We start from the raw sequence: 21,509 nt of genomic DNA on the forward strand, positions 1-21,509 counted from the left end.
ATGGCTGGTTGTCTGCAACGTTCCAGACTTTGTCAAACACGGGCACTTTTGAGATGCCTCCTTGTCATGCTTGCTCTAGGCCTCTGCTCCTCAGTAGATGCAGAGCCGTTTGACCCATCCAACCTTTATCACCACAGATCTGGACTTAATGAAGACAGTATCATCATTGCTAACAATGAGATCAGAGTACCATTTGGGAGGTCTGTCTATTTGGACCCTATAAATGACCTGGTAACAGAAGTGCAGCCTGGGGACCGCTGTCACATCACAGTTCTGGACAATGACCCCCTAGCCCAGAAACCTGGAGTGCTGTCGCCCAAAAAGTTCCCGTGTGCATTTGGACCAGATGAGGTGAAATACACTCATTTGGGATCTCGGAGTCCCAGCAAGGATCGCGTGAAGCTCCAGCTTCGTTATGACTCCCAGACAGACACGGTGATCATCCCTTTCATGCTGGAGGTGGAGGTGGTTTTCCAACAGCTCGAGATCCTCACCAGGAATATGCCCCTTGCAGTAGAAAAGCTTAATGGCAACAGCAACCCTATTGACAAAAAGGGTCTGGAATTTTCCTATGAGGAAGGTGCGACACAGTGTAAGATCGCCACTCTGGTCGGTGCCGGAGGTCTCCCCAGGTATGGCACACTTTTGAATAACTCCACCAATGGCCAAATGGTTGACTGTGATGAATTTGTTAAACAAGGCATTCGCTACAAGCACACCGCTAAAACCAAATCACCAAACAGAGACTATATTCCAATGATGGTAGAACTGCAGGATAATGAAGGCAACACCATAATGCAAGAGCATTTCCAGATGATGGTGAGAATCAAAGAGGGCGCAGAGAATACGGCTCCGAAGCCCAGCTTTGTAGCTATGATGATGATGGAGATTGATCAGTTTGTGATGACAGCTATCACAAGTGATATGCTGGCTGCCGAAGATGTTGAATCTGATTCAGATGATTTAATTTTCAACATTACTTTGCCCCTGGACCCTCAGCAGGGATATATCATCAGCACAGATGATCAGAACCTGCCCATCACCTCCTTCTATCAGAGAGACATCAAAGACCTTAAAATAGCCTACAAGCCCCCCTCAGAGGACTCAGATGTAGAGAGGATTTTCCAGCTAGAGTTTGAAATTGTAGACACCGATGGTGCTGTCTCTGATACGTTTGCTTTTATGATTGTGGTGAAGCCTATGAATACCTTGGCTCCTGTAGCAACCAAAAATACAGGCCAGCTATTGTTTGAAGGGCAGTCCCGAGCCCTCTCCAGCTCACACAATTTAGAGATCAGTGACGAGGATAACCTGGAAGATGTGAGAATTTCTGTTGTGGATGGCTTAAAACATGGTGAACTGATGATGCTTGGGACTCGTAGGAAATTCTTTACACCTGCTGATCTAGATGCTGGCATTGTGGTGTACCAGCACGATGGCAGTGACACCTACAGTGACAACATTATTTTCAGAATGACGGATGGCACTAATGATGTCGAGTTTTTGTTCCCCATCACTATTGCCCCCACCGACGATGAGCCCCCTATTATCAATGCTAACACTGGTCTGGTGCTGTTCAAGAATGAAGTTATGCAGCTCTCTCCTTTCATTCTGAGTGCCACAGATATTGATTCAGAAGACTCCACCATTAGGTTTATCCTGGAAGCCCCTTACTCGACTGTAGGGGAGCTGCTTCTCAGGCAAGTGGAGCCTCCCTCTGACCCCTCTCTCTGGACGTTCAGTGAGACAGATGAGATGTTTGAGCAGGTGGTGACTGAATGGTTCCAGCAAGATATTTTTGATGGAAAGCTGTTCTATCGTCATATTGGACCACATAGCACCACCACTGTAATTGACCAGTTTGTGTTCCGTGTCCAAGATGATAATGATCCCCCTAATCAATCAGGCGAACATATATTCACCATCAAAATCCATCCTATTGATGATCTTGCCCCAGAGCTTCATCCAGGCACCACCCTTCACATGACAGTCCAAGAGTATGAGCTGACACATTTCAAGAAGAAGTTTTTGTGTTACACTGATCTAGATTCAGATGACAGGGACCTGAAGTACACTATCATTAAGTCCCCAACTGACACGGATGAGAACAACCCAGCCCCCCTGGGTGACATCGTTTTGACTGACAGCCCTGACACTGCCATTACTGAGTTTACACAGGCCCAGGTCAATCATCACAAAGTGTCTTACCAGCCTCCTGACCAGGAACTGGGCATCACTCCAAAAGTTGTGCAGTTCACATTTGTTGTGGAAGACACAGCTGGTAACTCAGCAGATGGGCTATTCACCATTTTCTTGCAGCCTGTTGACAACAAACCCCCACTCATCACCAACACAGGCTTCACTCTTATGGAAAGAAGTATGTATATCATCACTAAGAAAGAATTGCACGCCACAGACACAGATACAGATGATGAAAATATCATATTCACTGTGACCCAGATTCCTCGCTATGGGCAGCTGCAGTATTTGGGGATTGACATGTCAAACGGCGAGACATTTGCGCTGGAAGACATAGCAAATACTCGCATAACATATATCCATAGTGGTGAGGAATCCCTCAGCGATGTCATCAAGCTTGATGTGAGTGATGGTTTCCATGAGGTACCCATCATCATTAAGATCAACATTGAGCCCGTTGATGACGAGGCCCCCACTATTATGCTGCCAGCTGGTCTGCTTGGAGCCTCCATCGATGTACTGGAGAACGGAGCGACAGAGATTACAGCCAGTGTCATTCAGGGCCGTGATGAAGACACAGATGACCTCAGGCTCACATTCATTGTGGAAGAGCCCCCAAGGTTAGGTGAGATCCTGGTCAATGGTGCCCCCGCTGAGAGATTTACGCAGCAGGACATCATCAATGGGGCTGTGGTGTATGCTCACACATCTGGTGAAATTGGACCAGTCAAAGAGCATGACTCCTTCAACCTTACCCTGTCCGATATGTCAGAAGAATGGGTCATCGGTGGCAACAAGGTCCAAGGTGTGCGAGTTCATGTCACCATTCTCCCTGTTGACAGTATTCCACCTATTGTGAGTGTTGGAGAGCAGTTTGTAGTAGTGGAAGGGGAGAAGAATGTCATTACTCTGGAGCACATCCAAGCTGAGGATATTGACACAGACAATGATGATATTCTGTGCACCATCATCGTCCAACCAACATCTGGCTATGTGGAGAATATCTCCCCAGCCGCAGGCTCTGAGAAATCTAGGGCAGGGACAGCTATCACTGCCTTTAGCATCAAAGATGTTGTCATTGGTCATATCCACTATGTCCAAAGCATCCACAAAGGGGTGGAACCCGTGGAAGACCGCTTCACCTTCCGCTGTTCAGATGGTATTAACTTCTCTGAACGACACTTCTTCCCCATAGTCATCATTCCAGCCAATGATGAGAAGCCTGAAATTTTTATCCGTGAGTTTGTGGTAATGGAGGGCATGAGTCTGGTCATTGATACACCGATCCTGAATGCAGCAGATGCTGATATCCCAGAGGACGAACTGTACTTTGAGATCATCAAAAACCCCAAGCACGGTAGAATCGTTCAGCAGCTGAGCACTGGCATCATCATTGTGGACATGTTCAACTTGGAACAGATCAAAGAGGCATCTAACATTGTCTATGAACATGATGACTCAGAGACCAAAGAGGACGGCTTTGAAATCAGGATCTCAGATGGAAAACACACACTGGAAAAAAAAGTTCTTATCATGGTTATTCCTGTTGACGACGAGACACCAAGAATGGCTATAAATGATGGTCTTGAAGTTGAGATCGGAGAGACCAAAGTCATCAGTAACAAGGTTTTGAAGGCTACCGACCTTGACTCTGAGGACAAAGAGCTAACATATGTCGTGCGTTATGGCCCAAGCCAAGGCTATCTTCAGCGTATTACAAAGTTTGGTGATGTCATCGGCAATATCACCCTTGGCATGAACTTCACACAGAATGAAATTGACAAACAGCTCATCCAGTATGTGCACACAGGCCAAGAGGGCATTCGTGACCTGCTGAAGTTTGACGTCACAGATGGCATCAATCCCCTTATTGACCGTTACTTTTACATCAACATTGGAAGTATTGACATGGTCTTTCCGGATGTCATTAACAAAGGTGTAACTCTCAAAGAAGGAGGAAGAGTAACTCTTACCACTGACCTCCTCAGCACAACTGATATCAACAGTGCTGATGAATACCTCAGCTTTAGTATCACACGAGCCCCCAGCAGAGGCCATCTAGAGAGCACAGACCACCCAGGTGTTCCCATCTCCACCTTCACCCAGCTGCAGCTTGCTGGCAACAAGATCTACTATATCCACACCTCCGATGATGAGATGAAGATGGACAGCTTTGAGTTTGAGGTGACAGATGGTTACAACCCTGTCTTCCGTACCTTCAGAGTGTCCATCACTGATGTAGATAATAAGAAGCCCGTCTTGACCATACACAAGCTGGTCTTAGGAGAGGGAGAAACCAAACTCATCACACCATTTGAGTTGACAGTTGAGGATCGGGACACTCCAGACAATCTGCTGCGCTTCATAATCACCCAGGTGCCAGTGCACGGACAGCTGCTTTTCAACAACACCCAACCAATCACTACCTTTACCAAGCAAGACCTGAATGAGAACCTGATCACCTATAAGCACGACAGCACCGAGACCAATGAAGACAGCTTCTCCTTCACTGTCACCGACGGCACCCATAATGATTTTTACGTCTTTCCCGACACTGTGTATGAGACACGCAAGCCCCAGATGATGACCATTCACATCAACACAGTGGACAATGGTGTCCCCCAGATTGTGGTGAATAAGGCCGGAGCCTCACTCAGGGTCCTCCAGACGGGCCACGTGGGTTTCCTGATCACCAGTAAGGCCCTTAAATCTGAGGACCGCGACAGCGCCCGGAAGGTCCTGAAATACACAGTGTCTGAGCCTCCTCTGCATGGTTTCATTATGAACACCGCCTTGGGCAATGACAGCATCAAGATCTTCACTCAAGGTAAGCCAACATTAAATCTGTTAGGTTAAAAAGTTTACCCTCCTCTAATATCTTATGTAAGATTTAATGATAATAATAAAGGAATGTTGTCATAACTGTGGTACATATCATTATAGATATTACATGTATATGTGGGAATAATGATTACTACTATTAATAATTATAGTTTGACCTGTGGGGTGATTTTCAGATATGTCTGTGTTCTGATGGATGAAAACACATTTCTTGTGTCATTCATACATCATTTAAATGAAAGCCTGAGGGCTGTAACTAAAGTTCTGTAAAAAAGTGGGCTAATCCTCTCAATGACCTTGACAAGTGCAGATTATTTCACCTTACTCTCTGTCTTCCTATGTTTCTCACACCATCAGCTGACATTGATGACATGAAGATCTGCTATGCGTTGTTGGATGGAAGCAACGCCACAAGTGATATCTTCTACTTCACTGTTGAAGACAAAGGTAGGAATCATTTAATATTTCATATTTCATACACATTGTCACAATAGAGGGCCTATTACTGCTATTAGCCATCATCTGTCGTATAATTGTTCCTTCAAATTAAAACTCGCTGCTCTCTGTCAGTCTTCCAAGCTGTTTGCATCACAAAGACTTAAGGCAGTTGGCCATGACTGACAGCCGGTATAGAGCCCCTGTTTCTTTTCGCCCCACTGGAAAGGGTGGCAGGTTTAAAGGACAGGGGTCAAAGGGGACTTGGGCCGAACCCTGACTATAGCTGTGTAAAAAGTGAAAGAGGCGGGACTACCAGACGATGAATAAAGCTCTAAACTTTATTGTTAATGAACAATAGGGTCCCCTCAGGGTACTTTTGCTTCCAAAGGTCCTTTTTCCGTGTGTTTGAAGTGACACCATGAAAGCAAACGTGTAAAGGTATTCCCCCCCAAATCCCTAGCAGTGATAGCATGAGGTTTTGGTCTGGAATATCCAGGAAATGTTACATTTAATTTTTTTTGTCTACAAGTGTGTAAATTGCGTACCAGAATTTAAAGTATTCTATTATTGGTTCCTGAAAGGGACATGTATTTTGTGAGTGTTATGATTGTAGGAATAGCATCACACTAGGAGCGCTCTACCCACAGGCTTTGGATTTCAGTAGCTGTGTGTATTTATATTCCTTGGAAATTTACTTTTGGACAGATGTCATACGAGCCTCACTTTTTAAATGTCATAAATATCCACAGGTTACATGTCTAACATGACAATCTTGCAGTCTTCTCATCTTAATCTGTGTGTGTGTGTGTGTGTGTGTGTGTGTGTGTGTGTGTGTGTGTGTGTGTGTGTGTGTGTGTGTGTGTGTGTGTGTGTGTGTGTGTGTGCACGTGCGTGCGTGCGCACGCGCGTGCGTGCGTGCATGCGTGTGTGTGTGTGTGTACTTGTCCTGTAGTTTTGTTAGTGAAGCATGAAGCATGAATCAGATGTGTGGTAGAGGCATGACAGTGACTTACTGTACACAGTAGCCTATTCAAATGCTGCAATTTAGATTTGTTTTGTGGCTTGTCATCTCTAACTCCACTTTAGATAGACTTGGGCTGCATTCCAAATTGAGCAAATGCAAAGCAATAAAATGAAACAGGTGGGGTGCACTTTGCTATTTTAACATCAGCTCTAAATTGCAAAACAAACTTATGTTTGGAAATGCAATTGATGCTGCAGGGAAAGTTTAGTCTATAATTATGCACGATTGAAGACCCTGTTAGTGGCACTACCATCGTCAAGTCCATTGGGAAGGGAGGATTAGGTGGATGTGCTTTTTTGGGGGCAAATTGCTGTCTGTTTTTTCCACCAAAGTGAAGCCCTCATATTATTAGCCTTGACTTGAGAAGGGACCTTGTAATTAACTCTCTCCCCAGACTGCAAGTGATGCAGGTGATAATTAGCTTTGAATGAGGATTGGTCGTTCTGTCAGTGACTGAAAAAGAGAACACAATATATTCAAATATATTTGAGACGTACGCCACCTATTCATTTGGCTGAAGCAAATACATCTTTGTGGCCTTTCTGCCTGTAAATGTAGGTCTAACGACAGGAAGGGGAATGGCAGGGCTTCAATTGGTTCACATGCAGAGGGCACAGAGTGAGCTCACACCACCACACATACAGTATAATCATATCAAAACATGAGCGAGCATAATGCACACTCGCACAGCCCCACACACACACACACACACACACACACGCACACACACAGGCACGCACACACACACATGCACGCACGCACGCACGTGTGGGCGCACACACACACACACACACACACACACACACACACACACACACAGACACACATCTGGACAAAGATCAACAGATACAAGTAAGGTGAGCTGACCGGTGAATCACCTAATGTGAAGTGTTGAGGCATTGACAAAGAGGAAGTGGAGGTATCATCCTGGACATGTAGGGGCAGGTGGAGGTATCATCCTGGACATGTAGGGGCAGGCGGAGAGCGCGCTGATGGTCAGCCAGTCGGAAGGATTTGCTCGCAAGATTATCATCCACTGAAATTGCTCAACATTGTTTACAGTTTATGTTTTCATAATCCTAAACTGTAAGTTAATTGAATTTAATTCATTCATTTTTGTCAATTCACACTGAAATCAACAAAACTCATTTGCAATGTAAATATATTCATAGTTTTGAAATGTGGGAATGAATCAACTGCAGGCTGGTCCCTGGCTATTTCCCTGTTGCTTAGCATCTTGTGTGGAACAATTCATGTTTTTTCTCACACAATTAGGGGAATGGACTCAGCAAGTTAGCTGATAGAGAGAGAGAGACAGAGAGAGACAGAGACTGCGAAAATGGACAGAACTGGGTCCAGACAAGAGTATCCCCCCTTGTTAAAACATACAGTATGTGATCACAATGGTCTCTCTCCTCAGTCTGTACTGTATTTGAACACAGCATTGTTCATCATACTGTAGTGTGGGATTCCCCTCACACAGTAATGATTTTAGTCCCTTAAATCCAACTGAATCACTGTGTTGCCCGGACATATACATGTATACCATTCCAAAAACAATCCAGTCACTGAGTTCTTCTTAATGCTTTAGTGTGACCTGGAGGTAGGAAATAGCCCTCAGATCGCCTACACTGATATGGGCAGCTGCTTAAGGGTCTTAGCAGTCTTTAAAAGGTACCTGCCGCTACATGCAATGCACTGATCTTTCTTCACAAGTGGGTCAAGCACACACACACACACACACACACGCACGCACGCACGCACGCACGCACGCACGCACACACACACACACACACACACACACACACACACACACACACACACACACACATACACACACACACACAGTCACACGCACAAACTTGATCATAAACATACGGTATGCTTGAAATATCTGATATCAATATGTATGATAGACCCTTCTCAACATGTGTCAGGAGGATCTGTGCAGACATGCAGCCGTTTGACAACTCTAGGCTCACACCAAAACTCTGTATGACTGCTGATCCAGTAAGAAGCAGGGGTCAACAATGAAAGTGGTGTGTGTGTGTGTGTGTGTGTGTGTGTGTGTGTGTGTGTGTGTGTGTGTGTGTGTGTGTGTGTGTGTGTGTGTGTGTGTGTGTGTGTGTGTGCGTGCGTGTGTGTGTGTGCGTGCGTGACAGCATGTGTGTGGCAGGTTTGGCACAGCTGAAGTGTGGTCATCGTAATTGTGTAACAAGTGTGTCCGAGTGACAGGTCAGGAGTGGACACTCAGAGTGGAGCTGGTGGTCAGCAGCAGCCCACCGAGCCAGTATGGCTGTATGGCTGTTTAACTTCTCACCCCTTCACAGACGCGTCATGGCAGGAATGTGTCTCAGGTGCATAAATCCGTCACAGCTGAGCCATGGGCCTGGAAATACCACAAATAGTAACAACATCAGAAGAATGAATGAATAAACAAATAAATAAATAAATAACCCACAGATAAATCAATAGATACAATAGTGTGGTGTAGCCATTTCACTCTGATTTTCCCCAGAATTACTTGGGAACATATTGAGATGCAGAAAAGGAGACAATTTTGAGAACGAAGAATATTGTGACTTGGTCCAACAGTAATAAGTAGCAGCTCAACTATTCATATTATATTCACAATGCTTGAAATCCTTATAATCAGGACACTTTCCATGATTTTAGGGTGGAGGTGTGTGTGTGTGTGGGGGGTGGGGGGGTCTGCTTCATTTGAGGGAATTGCTCAAATCAACAGCTCACATTTTCAATATCAGTAAATATATCCTTACTTATCATCCCAATATATTATCAACATAGAAATCTTTCCATAAAGTCGATCTGAGCACCTATACCGCTGGTTTCGTAAATGAAACACCCAGTTAACTAAGACATCTTAATCTTGAAAGAAGATTCATGCGTATGGCCCCTGATGATCTGATGACCCACAAAGACCCGTGACAGCTTCAGCGTGAGAGCTTCAACGTGAGATGATATGAGGAGCAGTGATGAATGAGCTGAACTGGGGAATTCTTTTGCTTCATCTTCAAATCTGTACTTTGACCTCCAGATACCGTACCAGGAGAGATGGCTCTCTTCTTGCACATCTTGTACACCTTGGCCTGAATGTTGTGTGAATGATGTCGGCCTTTGACAACTTTGACAAAAATACCCCAAAAGGTCTCCAAAAATATTGAATGAGACACTTCCCCCTTGTTTCATAAGGTTTAGTAGTCTGCTTTAGTCATTGTGAGCGATGAATTCTCAGTCAATATTGTCGCTGTAGTTAGAAGAACAAACGTCACTGTCTAGACACAATATGCCAGTGACCTCAATGCAAACGCTTCAGCTTGGGTCTCTCTGGCTGCCGGGAATTTCTATTGGAAAAGCAATAACCATGCAAGTGACCAGGTCAGAAACTCCCTCCAGCCATTCAAAGTGTGGGATACGGAGCCAATAAATACTTGTTTTTACAAGTGGATGCCCAGCTCACATATCCTTCTCGTCCATCAGGCATAGAAGAGGCCTGGTGCGCCATGGGCTACGAGAAGAAACCCTTTACTTAAGTGTCAAACTTGTTCAGTCATCGAGCATTCTGTTCTTTTTTGACGCACTTGCTTGAAATGCAGAGAGATAAGGGAGGAGGGTGATACGGGATGTGTCCATCAGATCCTCAGAGCTCGGAGCGTAGCGGGCTTCATGAAACGCCGCCTATCCTTGCCAATCTTAGGGCGCAAGACAGTCTAAGATTTCACCAGAGGCTTAATCAAACTGCACTGATTAGCCGATTGAGAAGCGAGAAAGAACAGTGGCTCTATATTCAGATAAGTTCAATCGCTCTCTGTACTTCTCCAACAGCAACCATATACTTTTCCAGCTCTGGAGGGGGGGAGGAGGGGGGGATCATAGACCACGGTGGGTTGAGTGTTATGCGATCATTCCCAGCCGGGAGAGGAATGCACTTCCTCGGAGACTCCAGACTCCAGGGCCGCAGACAGAGCAGGCCCTGGAAGTGGGGTGGTATCCTGAGCAGACAGGTGTGTATGTGAGAGGGAAGGCTGCTTTGGGGGGGGGGGGGGGGGGGGGGGGGGGGGCTTATCCCCTTTCAAAGCCCTCCGTCACCCCCACTCCCAGCACCGCAGAAATCCAACCCAACTTCAGATAGAAAAATGAAAGAAAAACAACTAGGGGACTGCACTTGTGTGTATGTATGTGTGTCTGCGCTATTGGTGTATATGTATACGTTTACTGATTTGAACGCGTTTTGGTTGCACTGTAGGGCGACGTCACGTGACGTGGTCGAGTCCATTTTCCCCAGCGACCCTCCCCCCCCCTGTAGGTCATGCGTGCTGACTCGAGGCACTCGAGTCGTTCACGGCCATGTTACACCCCTGCTTCCTAACTGTGTTTTGGGATCGCACCCGTCACCCGTGTCAACAGTCACCAGGAGATTTACTGGCTTTTATGGTGCCACTGCTGTAGGCCCCCTGTGACGAGAAGCTGAGGCCTCTTCTATGACCCCCCCCCCCACACACACACACACACACACACACACACACACACACACACACGCACACACACACACACACACACACACACACACACACACACACACACACACACACACACACACACACACACACACACACGTCTCCCTCTCCCTCCCCTAAGCCCCCGTCAGGCTTACACCATTCTTCTTCTTTGGCATGTTCCTATATTTTTTGTACCTCTTCTCCATGTCTTTCCTTTTCTTTTCCTGTCACGTTTCCCCCCCGTCTCTTTTCACTAATCCACTCTGTCACCTCATTCTGCTCTGTCTTTCTCTTCTTGTCCTACTGCCCCTTCTTCAGTCTTGATTGATGGTGGTTGGGGGGTGCGTGCTGGGTGTGGGGAGTTATGATGTATGGCTGCAGCGGTTATTCTTATCTGCTCTCATATGGCAAAGCTGTTGCCGCCCCCCGGCCAAGCTGTCATTGAGTTACTGTCTCACTGTTCCATCGCCTTGTCCGTTTCTTTTTTCTCTTGTTTTCTACATAACTTCATCTTTCTATCAGGATGACAGGACATCAGTGTGCGCTGCTTTCTGTCAGGCTACAGGATGACAGGACATCAGTGTGCGCTGCTTTCTGTCAGGCTACATGACAGGCCATCAGTGTGCCCTGCTTTGGCTTATGGTCAGACAATGAATGGGCTTTTGCAAATCTCTATCTGTCCCTTCTCTCTCTTTCTTGCACCCCCTCCCCCAATCGTGGTTTGGTGACTGCCAAAGATTCCAAGTTCCACATTTGCTGTCATTAGTGATGCAAGCGTCTGCCTCACCGTGTCTGCCTCACCGTCTGCCTCACCGTGTCTGCCTTACTGCCTCACCGTGTCTGCTTCACTGCCTCACCGTGTCTGCTTCACTGCCTCACCGTGTCTGCCTCACCGTGTCTGCTTCACTGCCTCACCGTGACTGCCTTACTGCCTCACCGTGTCTGCCTCACCGTGACTGCCTTACTGCCTCACCGTGTCTGCCTCACCGTGTCTGCCTTACTGCCTCACCGTGTCTGCCTCACCGTGTCTGCCTCACTGCCTCACTGTGTCTGCCTCACCGTGTCTGCCTCACTGCCTCACTGTGTCTGCCTCACCGTGTCTGCCTCACTGCCTCACTGTGTCTGCCTCACCGTGTCTGCCTCACTGCCTCACTGTGTCTGCCTCACCGTGTCTGCCTCACCGTGTCTGCCTCACTGCTTCACTGTGTCTGCCTCACCGTGTCTGCCTCACTGCTTCACTGTGTCTGCCTCACCGTGTCTGCCTCACTGCTTCACTGTGTCTGCCTCACCGTGACTGCCTCACCGTGTCTGCCTCACTGCTTCACTGTGTCTGCCTCACTGCCTCACCATGTCTGCCTCACTGCCTCACCATGTCTGCCTCACTGCCTCACCGTGTCTGCCTCACTGCCTCACCATGTCTGCCTCACTGCCTCACCGTGTCTGCCTCACTGCCTCACCATGTCTGCCTCACTGCCTCACCGTGTCTGCCTCACCGTGTCTGGTTCACTGCCTCACGTGTCTGCCTCACTGCCTCACCGTGTCTGCCTCACCGTGTCTGGCTCACTGCCTCACCGTGTCTGCCTCACCGTGTCTGCTTCACTGCCTCAACATGTCTGCCTCACCGTGTCTGTCTCACTGCCTCACCGTGTCTGCTTCACTGCCTCAACATGTCTGCCTCACCGTGTCTGGCTCACTGCCTCACCGTGTCTGCCTCACTGCATCACCATGTCTGGCTCACTGCCTCACCGTGTCTGGCTCACTGCCTCACCGTGTCTGCCTCACTGCATCACCGTGTCTGGCTCACTGCCTCACCATGTCTGCCTCACCATGTCTGCCTCACCATGTCTGGCTCACTGCATCACCGTGTCTGGCTCACTGCCTCACCATGTCTGGCTCACTGCCTCACCATGTCTGGCTCACTGCCTCACCGTGCCAAGTGGCAAGCAAGGGTCAAAGGGCATGTGGCTCTCAGACCCTGTCACATTATGATTTACAACATCCTGCAAGATCCCTTCACTGTCCTGAAACTGTGATCTGGGCACTGTGATGTGTCAATTTACAGCACATGCTGCTGCAGTCCGGAAGACAGGATTAGAGTTATTAATACCATCCAAGCATTCTTTACATGAAATCTGTGGAATGTGCAGAGGAAGCTAACTTAAGCCGTTGAAAAATCCCATTCTATACACATCTAAATGTAAATGCGAGTAGGCTACTTCCAGAAAAGCTAGGAATCGTAATTATAGCTCTACATCACCTTTTGGCATGTCAGTTATCTGATGGGCAATATGTGAATGCTTCCAACTCATACTCTGATATTCAAATAACCGGCATAGCTGAATGGAACATGGCCAGTATTTATATCAGGAATGATTAATGGGGAAATGTAATAATGGCGGTCCTCGTGCTTGTCACTCAATGAGGATATTCTTAGTAGGTTGCTCTTCCTTGCATCATGCCGTTAGACGTCAGAGCTTCATATTGACCTGCCTTTCCAATGCTATCTCTTCTGTGACCCACTAGCCCAATGCATCTATGTATGGTGCTGCGCTGCTATGTCAATACAGGCTGAAAGGCTGCTGGCACAGGGGCAGCTTTTGAGACTGCTACTGCACTCTATATATGTTTTGAAGTTGGTTTGCTGACGTAGGGATACACTAGAAGACTTTGAAAATCTTAACAGATTATGAAAAGACTGGGGAGTTTACACTACCAGACTGGTTCTGATTTGTTTTATCACGACTGAAAAAACGGACTGAAATACACTACACAACTGACTCAGACGAGGCAGTATACACTACAAGACTTTTCACTTTGAAATTCAAACAGGTTTGATATCATCTTTGTGGCTCTGACTGACGTCGGGAGGCAGTTTACACTTGAAGACTAGAAATCTGGAGGCAGTTTACACTAACAGATTAGAAATCTGTTCCCAGTATACACTAACAGATTTTGCTGCCGACACAACAACTAGTGTAAACTAGGCAGTTGGATATGTTTGAATTCTATAAGCAGCACTCAGTCTATTTGCCGAGTCATTTTGCTCACACACTGTATCTACATTCAAAACATTTTTCCTGTGCTCAGCACAGTGTGCTGTATTGTAACATTCTGTTTCTTGACATTGAGCAATTGTACCCAGGTTAACCGGCTGCACCACATGACCTCACACCCAATAATCAGGGTGTTTATCTGATTAACAATTTGAAATGCTAACTCACTATTCCCCATGTAGTGTTTGTCATTATAGTGAACTATACGGGGAACGATCAAACGAGTTTCGGACACTACCTCACGCTTCTCCTTCGGGAAACATGATCGCATTGCATTGTGGTATATGGTATAAAATTGAGGGTACATTCCCTGTTCGCAAGACATTGCAGTGCATTTTGGGTATTTTATAGTGGACTACTAGGCAGTTTAGAGTGAATCATGAGGTCAGGTCAACCTGTCAACCTGAAGCTGCTGCAGTAGGCTTATTTGTTTATTATTTGTTTATTAAAAGGATCCCATTAGCTGCCGCCAAGATGACCGCTAGTCTTCCTGGGGTCCAAACACATTACATTACAAGCAATAGTAAAATGCAATAGTAAAAATGACAATAGTAAAATTAAAAGTAGATATAGACTGGAGTCCAAATGGGCAACTAGCTAGCTAAGCTAGCTAAGGTGTGAGTTACTCAGGGAAGTCAGGCAGCAGCTTGTGAAAGCTCTGGAAAGCATCCAGTTGCTCTCAGGTCCAAAAACATGAAAACATCAGTCATGCTTCTGTGATATACGGTACATCCCTTGCCCATGCCAGCGAATTAGCATCAATCACGCTATGGCTAATTTATTAAGGGTCTGAAAACAGGGACATTTAGATACATGTGTCGCATATAAATCATTTCAGCAGAAATGATGATTGTCAGTTTGATTAGCTAATGGAAATGTGAGCTACAGTATGCACTGGATCTGATAGCCAGGCTAAATTGTTGTTAAAATTGCAATAAATTAGATGATAAATCAGGTCTAATGCCAGAGGCTTCAGAACAGCCAGCATTTGACTTCTATTTTTGCAACTTTTTATATAGGCCTCACAGGTCTTTAATTTGACATCGCTGGTTTCAAGTGGACATTTCTCACAGAGTAAAAAGATCTCCCTCGCTATCTGAAGCATAGTGTAAATTCAAGCAATGCACTATAGAGGAACCACTTTTTTGGGAAGTCTTGGCATCTTGATTGTTTCTTGATTGGCTGAGAATCATGCCAGCTCCAGGCACAATATTTGACAGCAGATACAATAGAAGGCCAGAGAATGGCCAATTCCCTTCTGCACTGGTGTGAACAATGTGGAGGCAGGCAGGGAGGCATGCCATGGTGGTAGAGCTGGCCCACCCAGACTGTGGCCTGCTGTCCCCTCTCAGTTGTTCAACCCCCTGAGCGAACAAAGCCGACACAGGGGAGAAGGGGAACTGCGGGGGTGGAGGTGGGTGGGAGTACAGCTGTCACTCTTCTCCCCATAATCTGGAAGTCTGTTGGGAAGGAAGGCTTCCTGGTAGAGAGAGATATTAGGAGAGACCTGTGCTTTATGATGCTCCAGACACAAAACTGTTATGCTTGCGTAGTGTAGAGTTAAAGGAACAATCTGCCCATTTTCAACCAGCTTTGTATCATTAGAACATCAGTAGTATATCAGAAAACTGTAAACTGTTTTGAAGTCTGTCATTTAATTTGACAGTTATTGAGTGTTAAAGTGTGGACCAGTGACATCACTGGTCCACACTAACTCAAATGAATAACTCATTAACTCAAATCAACTCTCAATAAGTGTCAAACTAGATGAATGATGAATAGTTTAACAGTTATTGAGAGTTGATTTGAGTTAATGAGTTGTTAATTTGAGTTAGTGTGGACCAGTGATGTCACTGGTCCACACTTTAACACTCAATAACTGTCAAATTAAATGACAGACTTCAAAACCGTTTACAGTTTTCTGATATACTACTGATGTTCTAATGATACAAAGCTGGTTGACAATGGGCGGAGTGTTCCTTTAAAAGAACTCGCCTACCACTGCGGAGACCCGGGTTCAATTCCCGGCAGCGGTGGTACTTGACGTTCCTAAAGACACAATTGGCCGTGTTCATGGGTGCCTCCTCTGGTCAGTCGGTCAGAATGGTGAAGCAACTTCTATGACGGACTTTGCATCTCTGTCCGTCGGTCCGTCCTTCCACTCGATGATTGTAGGCCATGATGACATCATCAGTCGTGGGCGTTTGTATGCCCAGTTGATGGATTGTGTTTGTTTATTATTTATTATGGCATCATCAGACAGTCATAATGTGCCATAATGGAGAGATTCCCTGCCATAACGGACATTCCGTGCCATAACGGACATTCATTCCCTGCAATAATGGACATTCTTTCCGTGCCATAACGGGGGGACGGAAGGATGCACAATGTTACCGCTTAAAAATAAAACAGAGGGACTTTTTTTTGCATTCAAATGTTAAGAAAGTGAGTATGTGTGGGTAAAATGAGGATGACATGCATGGGAATAAATTGGAAAGGTTGAGGATGGGTTGTGAAAAATGAAAAATATTCTAAAAAGACTGACTGTAAACTAGAACCCGGGAACAGCGAAAGAGCAGCAGCACCTGTTGACCACACACCGTTCTAAAACCATTGAGTGGCAGGCCTTGGAAAATGTCAGGTGCCACGTAGCTAAATGCATTTTCATCACAAAGGAGACCTGAAGCAATGCTGACTTCCTCAGTCCTAGTGGCTGGCTTCATGCAATTATGTTTTGTATTCACCTACTAACAAAATGTTTAATTGCAGCACTGAGCGATATGCAAATTCTGATTTGTTTATGGATAAATGACTAACAAACAAGATTGCCTGGTGTAGCTAACCAGGCCTTATTTGAGCCATTGGATGACCATCTAGTCATGTGCTATATCCCCTTATGTAATATTACAGCTGTGCCGCCATTTCACATCCATACATATCGGGTAGCACTGTGGCAGACGTGGAAAAGGAATAGTTTTCATCAGCTCTTTTCCCAATCGGTCACAGCAATCGTGTTCTGTTTCGAACACGTTTCAAGTCAGGCAGTGAGCACTTTACTGTAGCAGAGGAGGCTGTCAGTCAATAGTATTGATTGACAGTATTAAAGGGATAGTTCATTTTTAAGCGGTGCAGCCGCTTCTATAAGTGACTTTGTGTGTACTTTCATCCATTATGGCACGTGATGTCCGTTATGGCACGTGATGTCCTCTATTGCACGGGATGTCCCTCTATAACCGATAGAAGCAGCCACTTCTTCAAGTGGTGGCCAGTGGTGGCTGATGATGTCATATTAGTAAACAAACACAATCCATCAACTGAGCATGCAAAGCCCCCGACTGATGATGTCATACCCACTGATGATGTCATGCCTTCTTCTTCTTCTAATGCCTTTCCGGCAGACTGGATGAATGCGGCACAATTCTGCGTCTCACAGTTGGATGGTATCACTCTAGACCTGGTTCTTCTTCTTTCAAGTTTCTGGTGTTTCTCACACCTCCTCAATCTTGGCTGTTGCACCTCGTCTCATGTTCCTCCGCTCCTCATCCCTCCTGTGCGACGTGCCTTCACCTTCGTGAAGGGGTCCTCCGTTAATAGAGATTTCAGCCCAGTGGCGGAAGCCGCTTGGTTCCAAAATGTCATGCCCCACAATCATCGAGTGATGTGACTGATGATGTCATACCCACTGATGATGTCCTACTGATGATGTCCTATACATTTTGACGTTATCATTGATGTCATAGACATTGTGACATCATCAGTGATGTCATATACTATGTCATCAGTGATGTCACTTAAGCAGTTGTGATGTCATCAGTGATTTCTAAGACAGACACGGATAGGCTACTCAGCTGGCTGTGATTTCTTAAAATCTAGCCCCATTTTCTACTTACCCATGATGGTGATTGGATCCAACCTGTTCCTCATAGCAGCTCTGGAAAGATGGGCAAAAATGTATGCAAGGTCAATGGGGTCACACTTCTGTGTGTGTGTGTGTGTGTGTGTGTGTGTGTGTGTGTGTGTGTGTGTGTGTGTGTGCGTGTGCGTGTGCGTGTCCGTGTGTGCACTGTCGATGACAAATGAACTACAAACTATATACCTAAAAAGATTATTTCACCCTTTAAAATGTAGATAGGGCGTTTGTATGCCCAGTTGATGGATTGTGTTTGTTTATTATTTATTATGGCATCATCAGACAGTCATAATGTGCCATAATGGAGAGATTCCCTGCCATAACGGACATTCCGTGCCATAACGGACATTCATTCCCTGCAATAATGGACATTCTTTCCGTGCCATAACGGGGGGACGGAAGGATGCACAATGTTACCGCTTAAAAATAAAACAGAGGGACTTTTTTTTGCATTCAAATGTTAAGAAAGTGAGTATGTGTGGGTAAAATGAGGATGACATGCATGGGAATAAATTGGAAAGGTTGAGGATGGGTTGTGAAAAATGAAAAATATTCTAAAAAGACTGACTGTAAACTAGAACCCGGGAACAGCGAAAGAGCAGCAGCACCTGTTGACCACACACCGTTCTAAAACCATTGAGTGGCAGGCCTTGGAAAATGTCAGGTGCCACGTAGCTAAATGCATTTTCATCACAAAGGAGACCTGAAGCAATGCTGACTTCCTCAGTCCTAGTGGCTGGCTTCATGCAATTATGTTTTGTATTCACCTACTAACAAAATGTTTAATTGCAGCACTGAGCGATATGCAAATTCTGATTTGTTTATGGATAAATGACTAACAAACAAGATTGCCTGGTGTAGCTAACCAGGCCTTATTTGAGCCATTGGATGACCATCTAGTCATGTGCTATATCCCCTTATGTAATATTACAGCTGTGCCGCCATTTCACATCCATACATATCGGGTAGCACTGTGGCAGACGTGGAAAAGGAATAGTTTTCATCAGCTCTTTTCCCAATCGGTCACAGCAATCGTGTTCTGTTTCGAACACGTTTCAAGTCAGGCAGTGAGCACTTTACTGTAGCAGAGGAGGCTGTCAGTCAATAGTATTGATTGACAGTATTAAAGGGATAGTTCATTTTTAAGCGGTGCAGCCGCTTCTATAAGTGACTTTGTGTGTACTTTCATCCATTATGGCACGTGATGTCCGTTATGGCACGTGATGTCCTCTATTGCACGGGATGTCCCTCTATAACCGATAGAAGCAGCCACTTCTTCAAGTGGTGGCCAGTGGTGGCTGATGATGTCATATTAGTAAACAAACACAATCCATCAACTGAGCATGCAAAGCCCCCGACTGATGATGTCATACCCACTGATGATGTCATGCCTTCTTCTTCTTCTAATGCCTTTCCGGCAGACTGGATGAATGCGGCACAATTCTGCGTCTCACAGTTGGATGGTATCACTCTAGACCTGGTTCTTCTTCTTTCAAGTTTCTGGTGTTTCTCACACCTCCTCAATCTTGGCTGTTGCACCTCGTCTCATGTTCCTCCGCTCCTCATCCCTCCTGTGCGACGTGCCTTCACCTTCGTGAAGGGGTCCTCCGTTAATAGAGATTTCAGCCCAGTGGCGGAAGCCGCTTGGTTCCAAAATGTCATGCCCCACAATCATCGAGTGATGTGACTGATGATGTCATACCCACTGATGATGTCCTACTGATGATGTCCTATACATTTTGACGTTATCATTGATGTCATAGACATTGTGACATCATCAGTGATGTCATATACTATGTCATCAGTGATGTCACTTAAGCAGTTGTGATGTCATCAGTGATTTCTAAGACAGACACGGATAGGCTACTCAGCTGGCTGTGATTTCTTAAAATCTAGCCCCATTTTCTACTTACCCATGATGGTGATTGGATCCAACCTGTTCCTCATAGCAGCTCTGGAAAGATGGGCAAAAATGTATGCAAGGTCAATGGGGTCACACTTCTGTGTGTGTGTGTGTGTGTGTGTGTGTGTGTGTGTGTGTGTGTGTGTGTGTGTGTGTGCGTGTGCGTGTGCGTGTCCGTGTGTGCACTGTCGATGACAAATGAACTACAAACTATATACCTAAAAAGATTATTTCACCCTTTAAAATGTAGATAGAGGGTTGCAGTTTCCCCCTCATCCCTGCTTCTGAATTGATTAAAAATCCATATTTTTGTGCAAGCTACATGTCTGTTAATCAGGACAATACACTCCACCACCAACCTTTTAGCTATGATAGCAAAGTTCTGCCCTCGTTCAGAGAAGCAGTGTATTCCATGTCTTACCGCTTGCAGCAGTGCAGAAATCCATAGCTGCCAGACGCCGAAACAGAGGGAGCCTTTTTGTCTGTGCCGTGTTCATTTGATAATCCTTGATGACGGCCACTCACTAAGCCTCTGCTCATATCAGCTTGACGGAGGGCTGACTGCCAGGGAACACTTTGCCTCACACAAAAACAATTTGACATTTGTTGTCTGTCGGGGACTTTGTTTTACTCTCCGGCAGGGTTAAGGGCATTCTGAGTGGAGATTAAGATTCGATTCTCACTAGCTAGGTTCCACATGGAGCCCATTCATGTAGTCTGGGCACCTTCCACCCCGCTTTTTGTCATGGGGCGTAAACCACGGAACCAGAATGAACACCGGAAGGCAGTGCGCCAAAAAACATCTGTGTTGCTGTTAGCTTGATGTCTCTTCCCTCGATTAATTGTCTGATGCAAAGCTTCTGTATTGGCTTAAAAGATGTGAGATTGTGAATCCGCAATGTTTCTAAAAGAACTTCGGTACGTCCATCTTTTGTTTTGTTGTTTGCCGTTCTGATACTTGGGTCAAATTGTCAAGTTAACGTGAAAGTTGACGAGCTAGAAACGCTGCCATCCGGTCTAGGGCGGGCTCTAGGCCGGAACCAGTAGGGTGACAAAATCAATTGTGGGCGGGAGCCAGGCTCTTTCTCGCCGAGAAGAGCCTGGTGACGCGAGGTTACATTCATGAAGTGTGAAGCAGAATACAGTTGCGGATATCATGATAATGCAGAAGAAGGGCGCAAAGGCACCCATCTTATGATCGTTTATCACCCCTAGAAGAATTTGGCACAGGCAGAAACAGACATGATACATGTTTACTGTCTTTTTAGCCGGGACTGTCAGAAACATGAGCATGGTCAAAGTTAGCGGTGCCCACTGGGATCCGCAAAAACTGCAGCTCCAATTCTCCTGTCCGAACCGAGGGGTAGACTAAACTAGGTGAATATGTGTGTGATGTCATGATGTCATCAGTGATGATGTCATCAGTGATGAACGATGTAGCAATTGTGAGTCATCTGTGATGACGTCATCACTGAAAATGTCATCAGTCATGTCACTCGAGCAATTGCGATGTCATCGGCCCCCATCCGCCCCACTTCCCCAACACATCCAGTCACTCTCCGTTTCTGTTTTTCTCTTTCTCTCCAAGACGATATAGCTTAATTGTAAGTCCGGGAATTAG

At 45.8% G+C, this 21,509-nt stretch overlaps 1 protein-coding gene across 1 annotated transcript in view; it reads left to right on the top strand.

Annotated features, from left to right (window-relative positions):
* Nucleotides 1-21,509, top strand: part of frem3 (Fras1 related extracellular matrix 3) — a gene marked incomplete at its 5' end in the record, with an annotated part of 43,191 nt that continues 21,682 nt past the window's right edge. The window contains 2 exons of the mRNA XM_083655720.1: nt 1-5,026; nt 5,398-5,487. Coding sequence (XP_083511846.1) covers nt 1-5,026; nt 5,398-5,487 — 5,116 coding nt within the window. The remainder of the gene's footprint in view (nt 5,027-5,397; nt 5,488-21,509) is intronic.

This window comes from Poromitra crassiceps (assembly GCF_964638095.1).
Source record: "Poromitra crassiceps genome assembly, chromosome: 19".
Lineage (NCBI taxonomy): Eukaryota > Metazoa > Chordata > Actinopteri > Beryciformes > Melamphaidae > Poromitra > Poromitra crassiceps.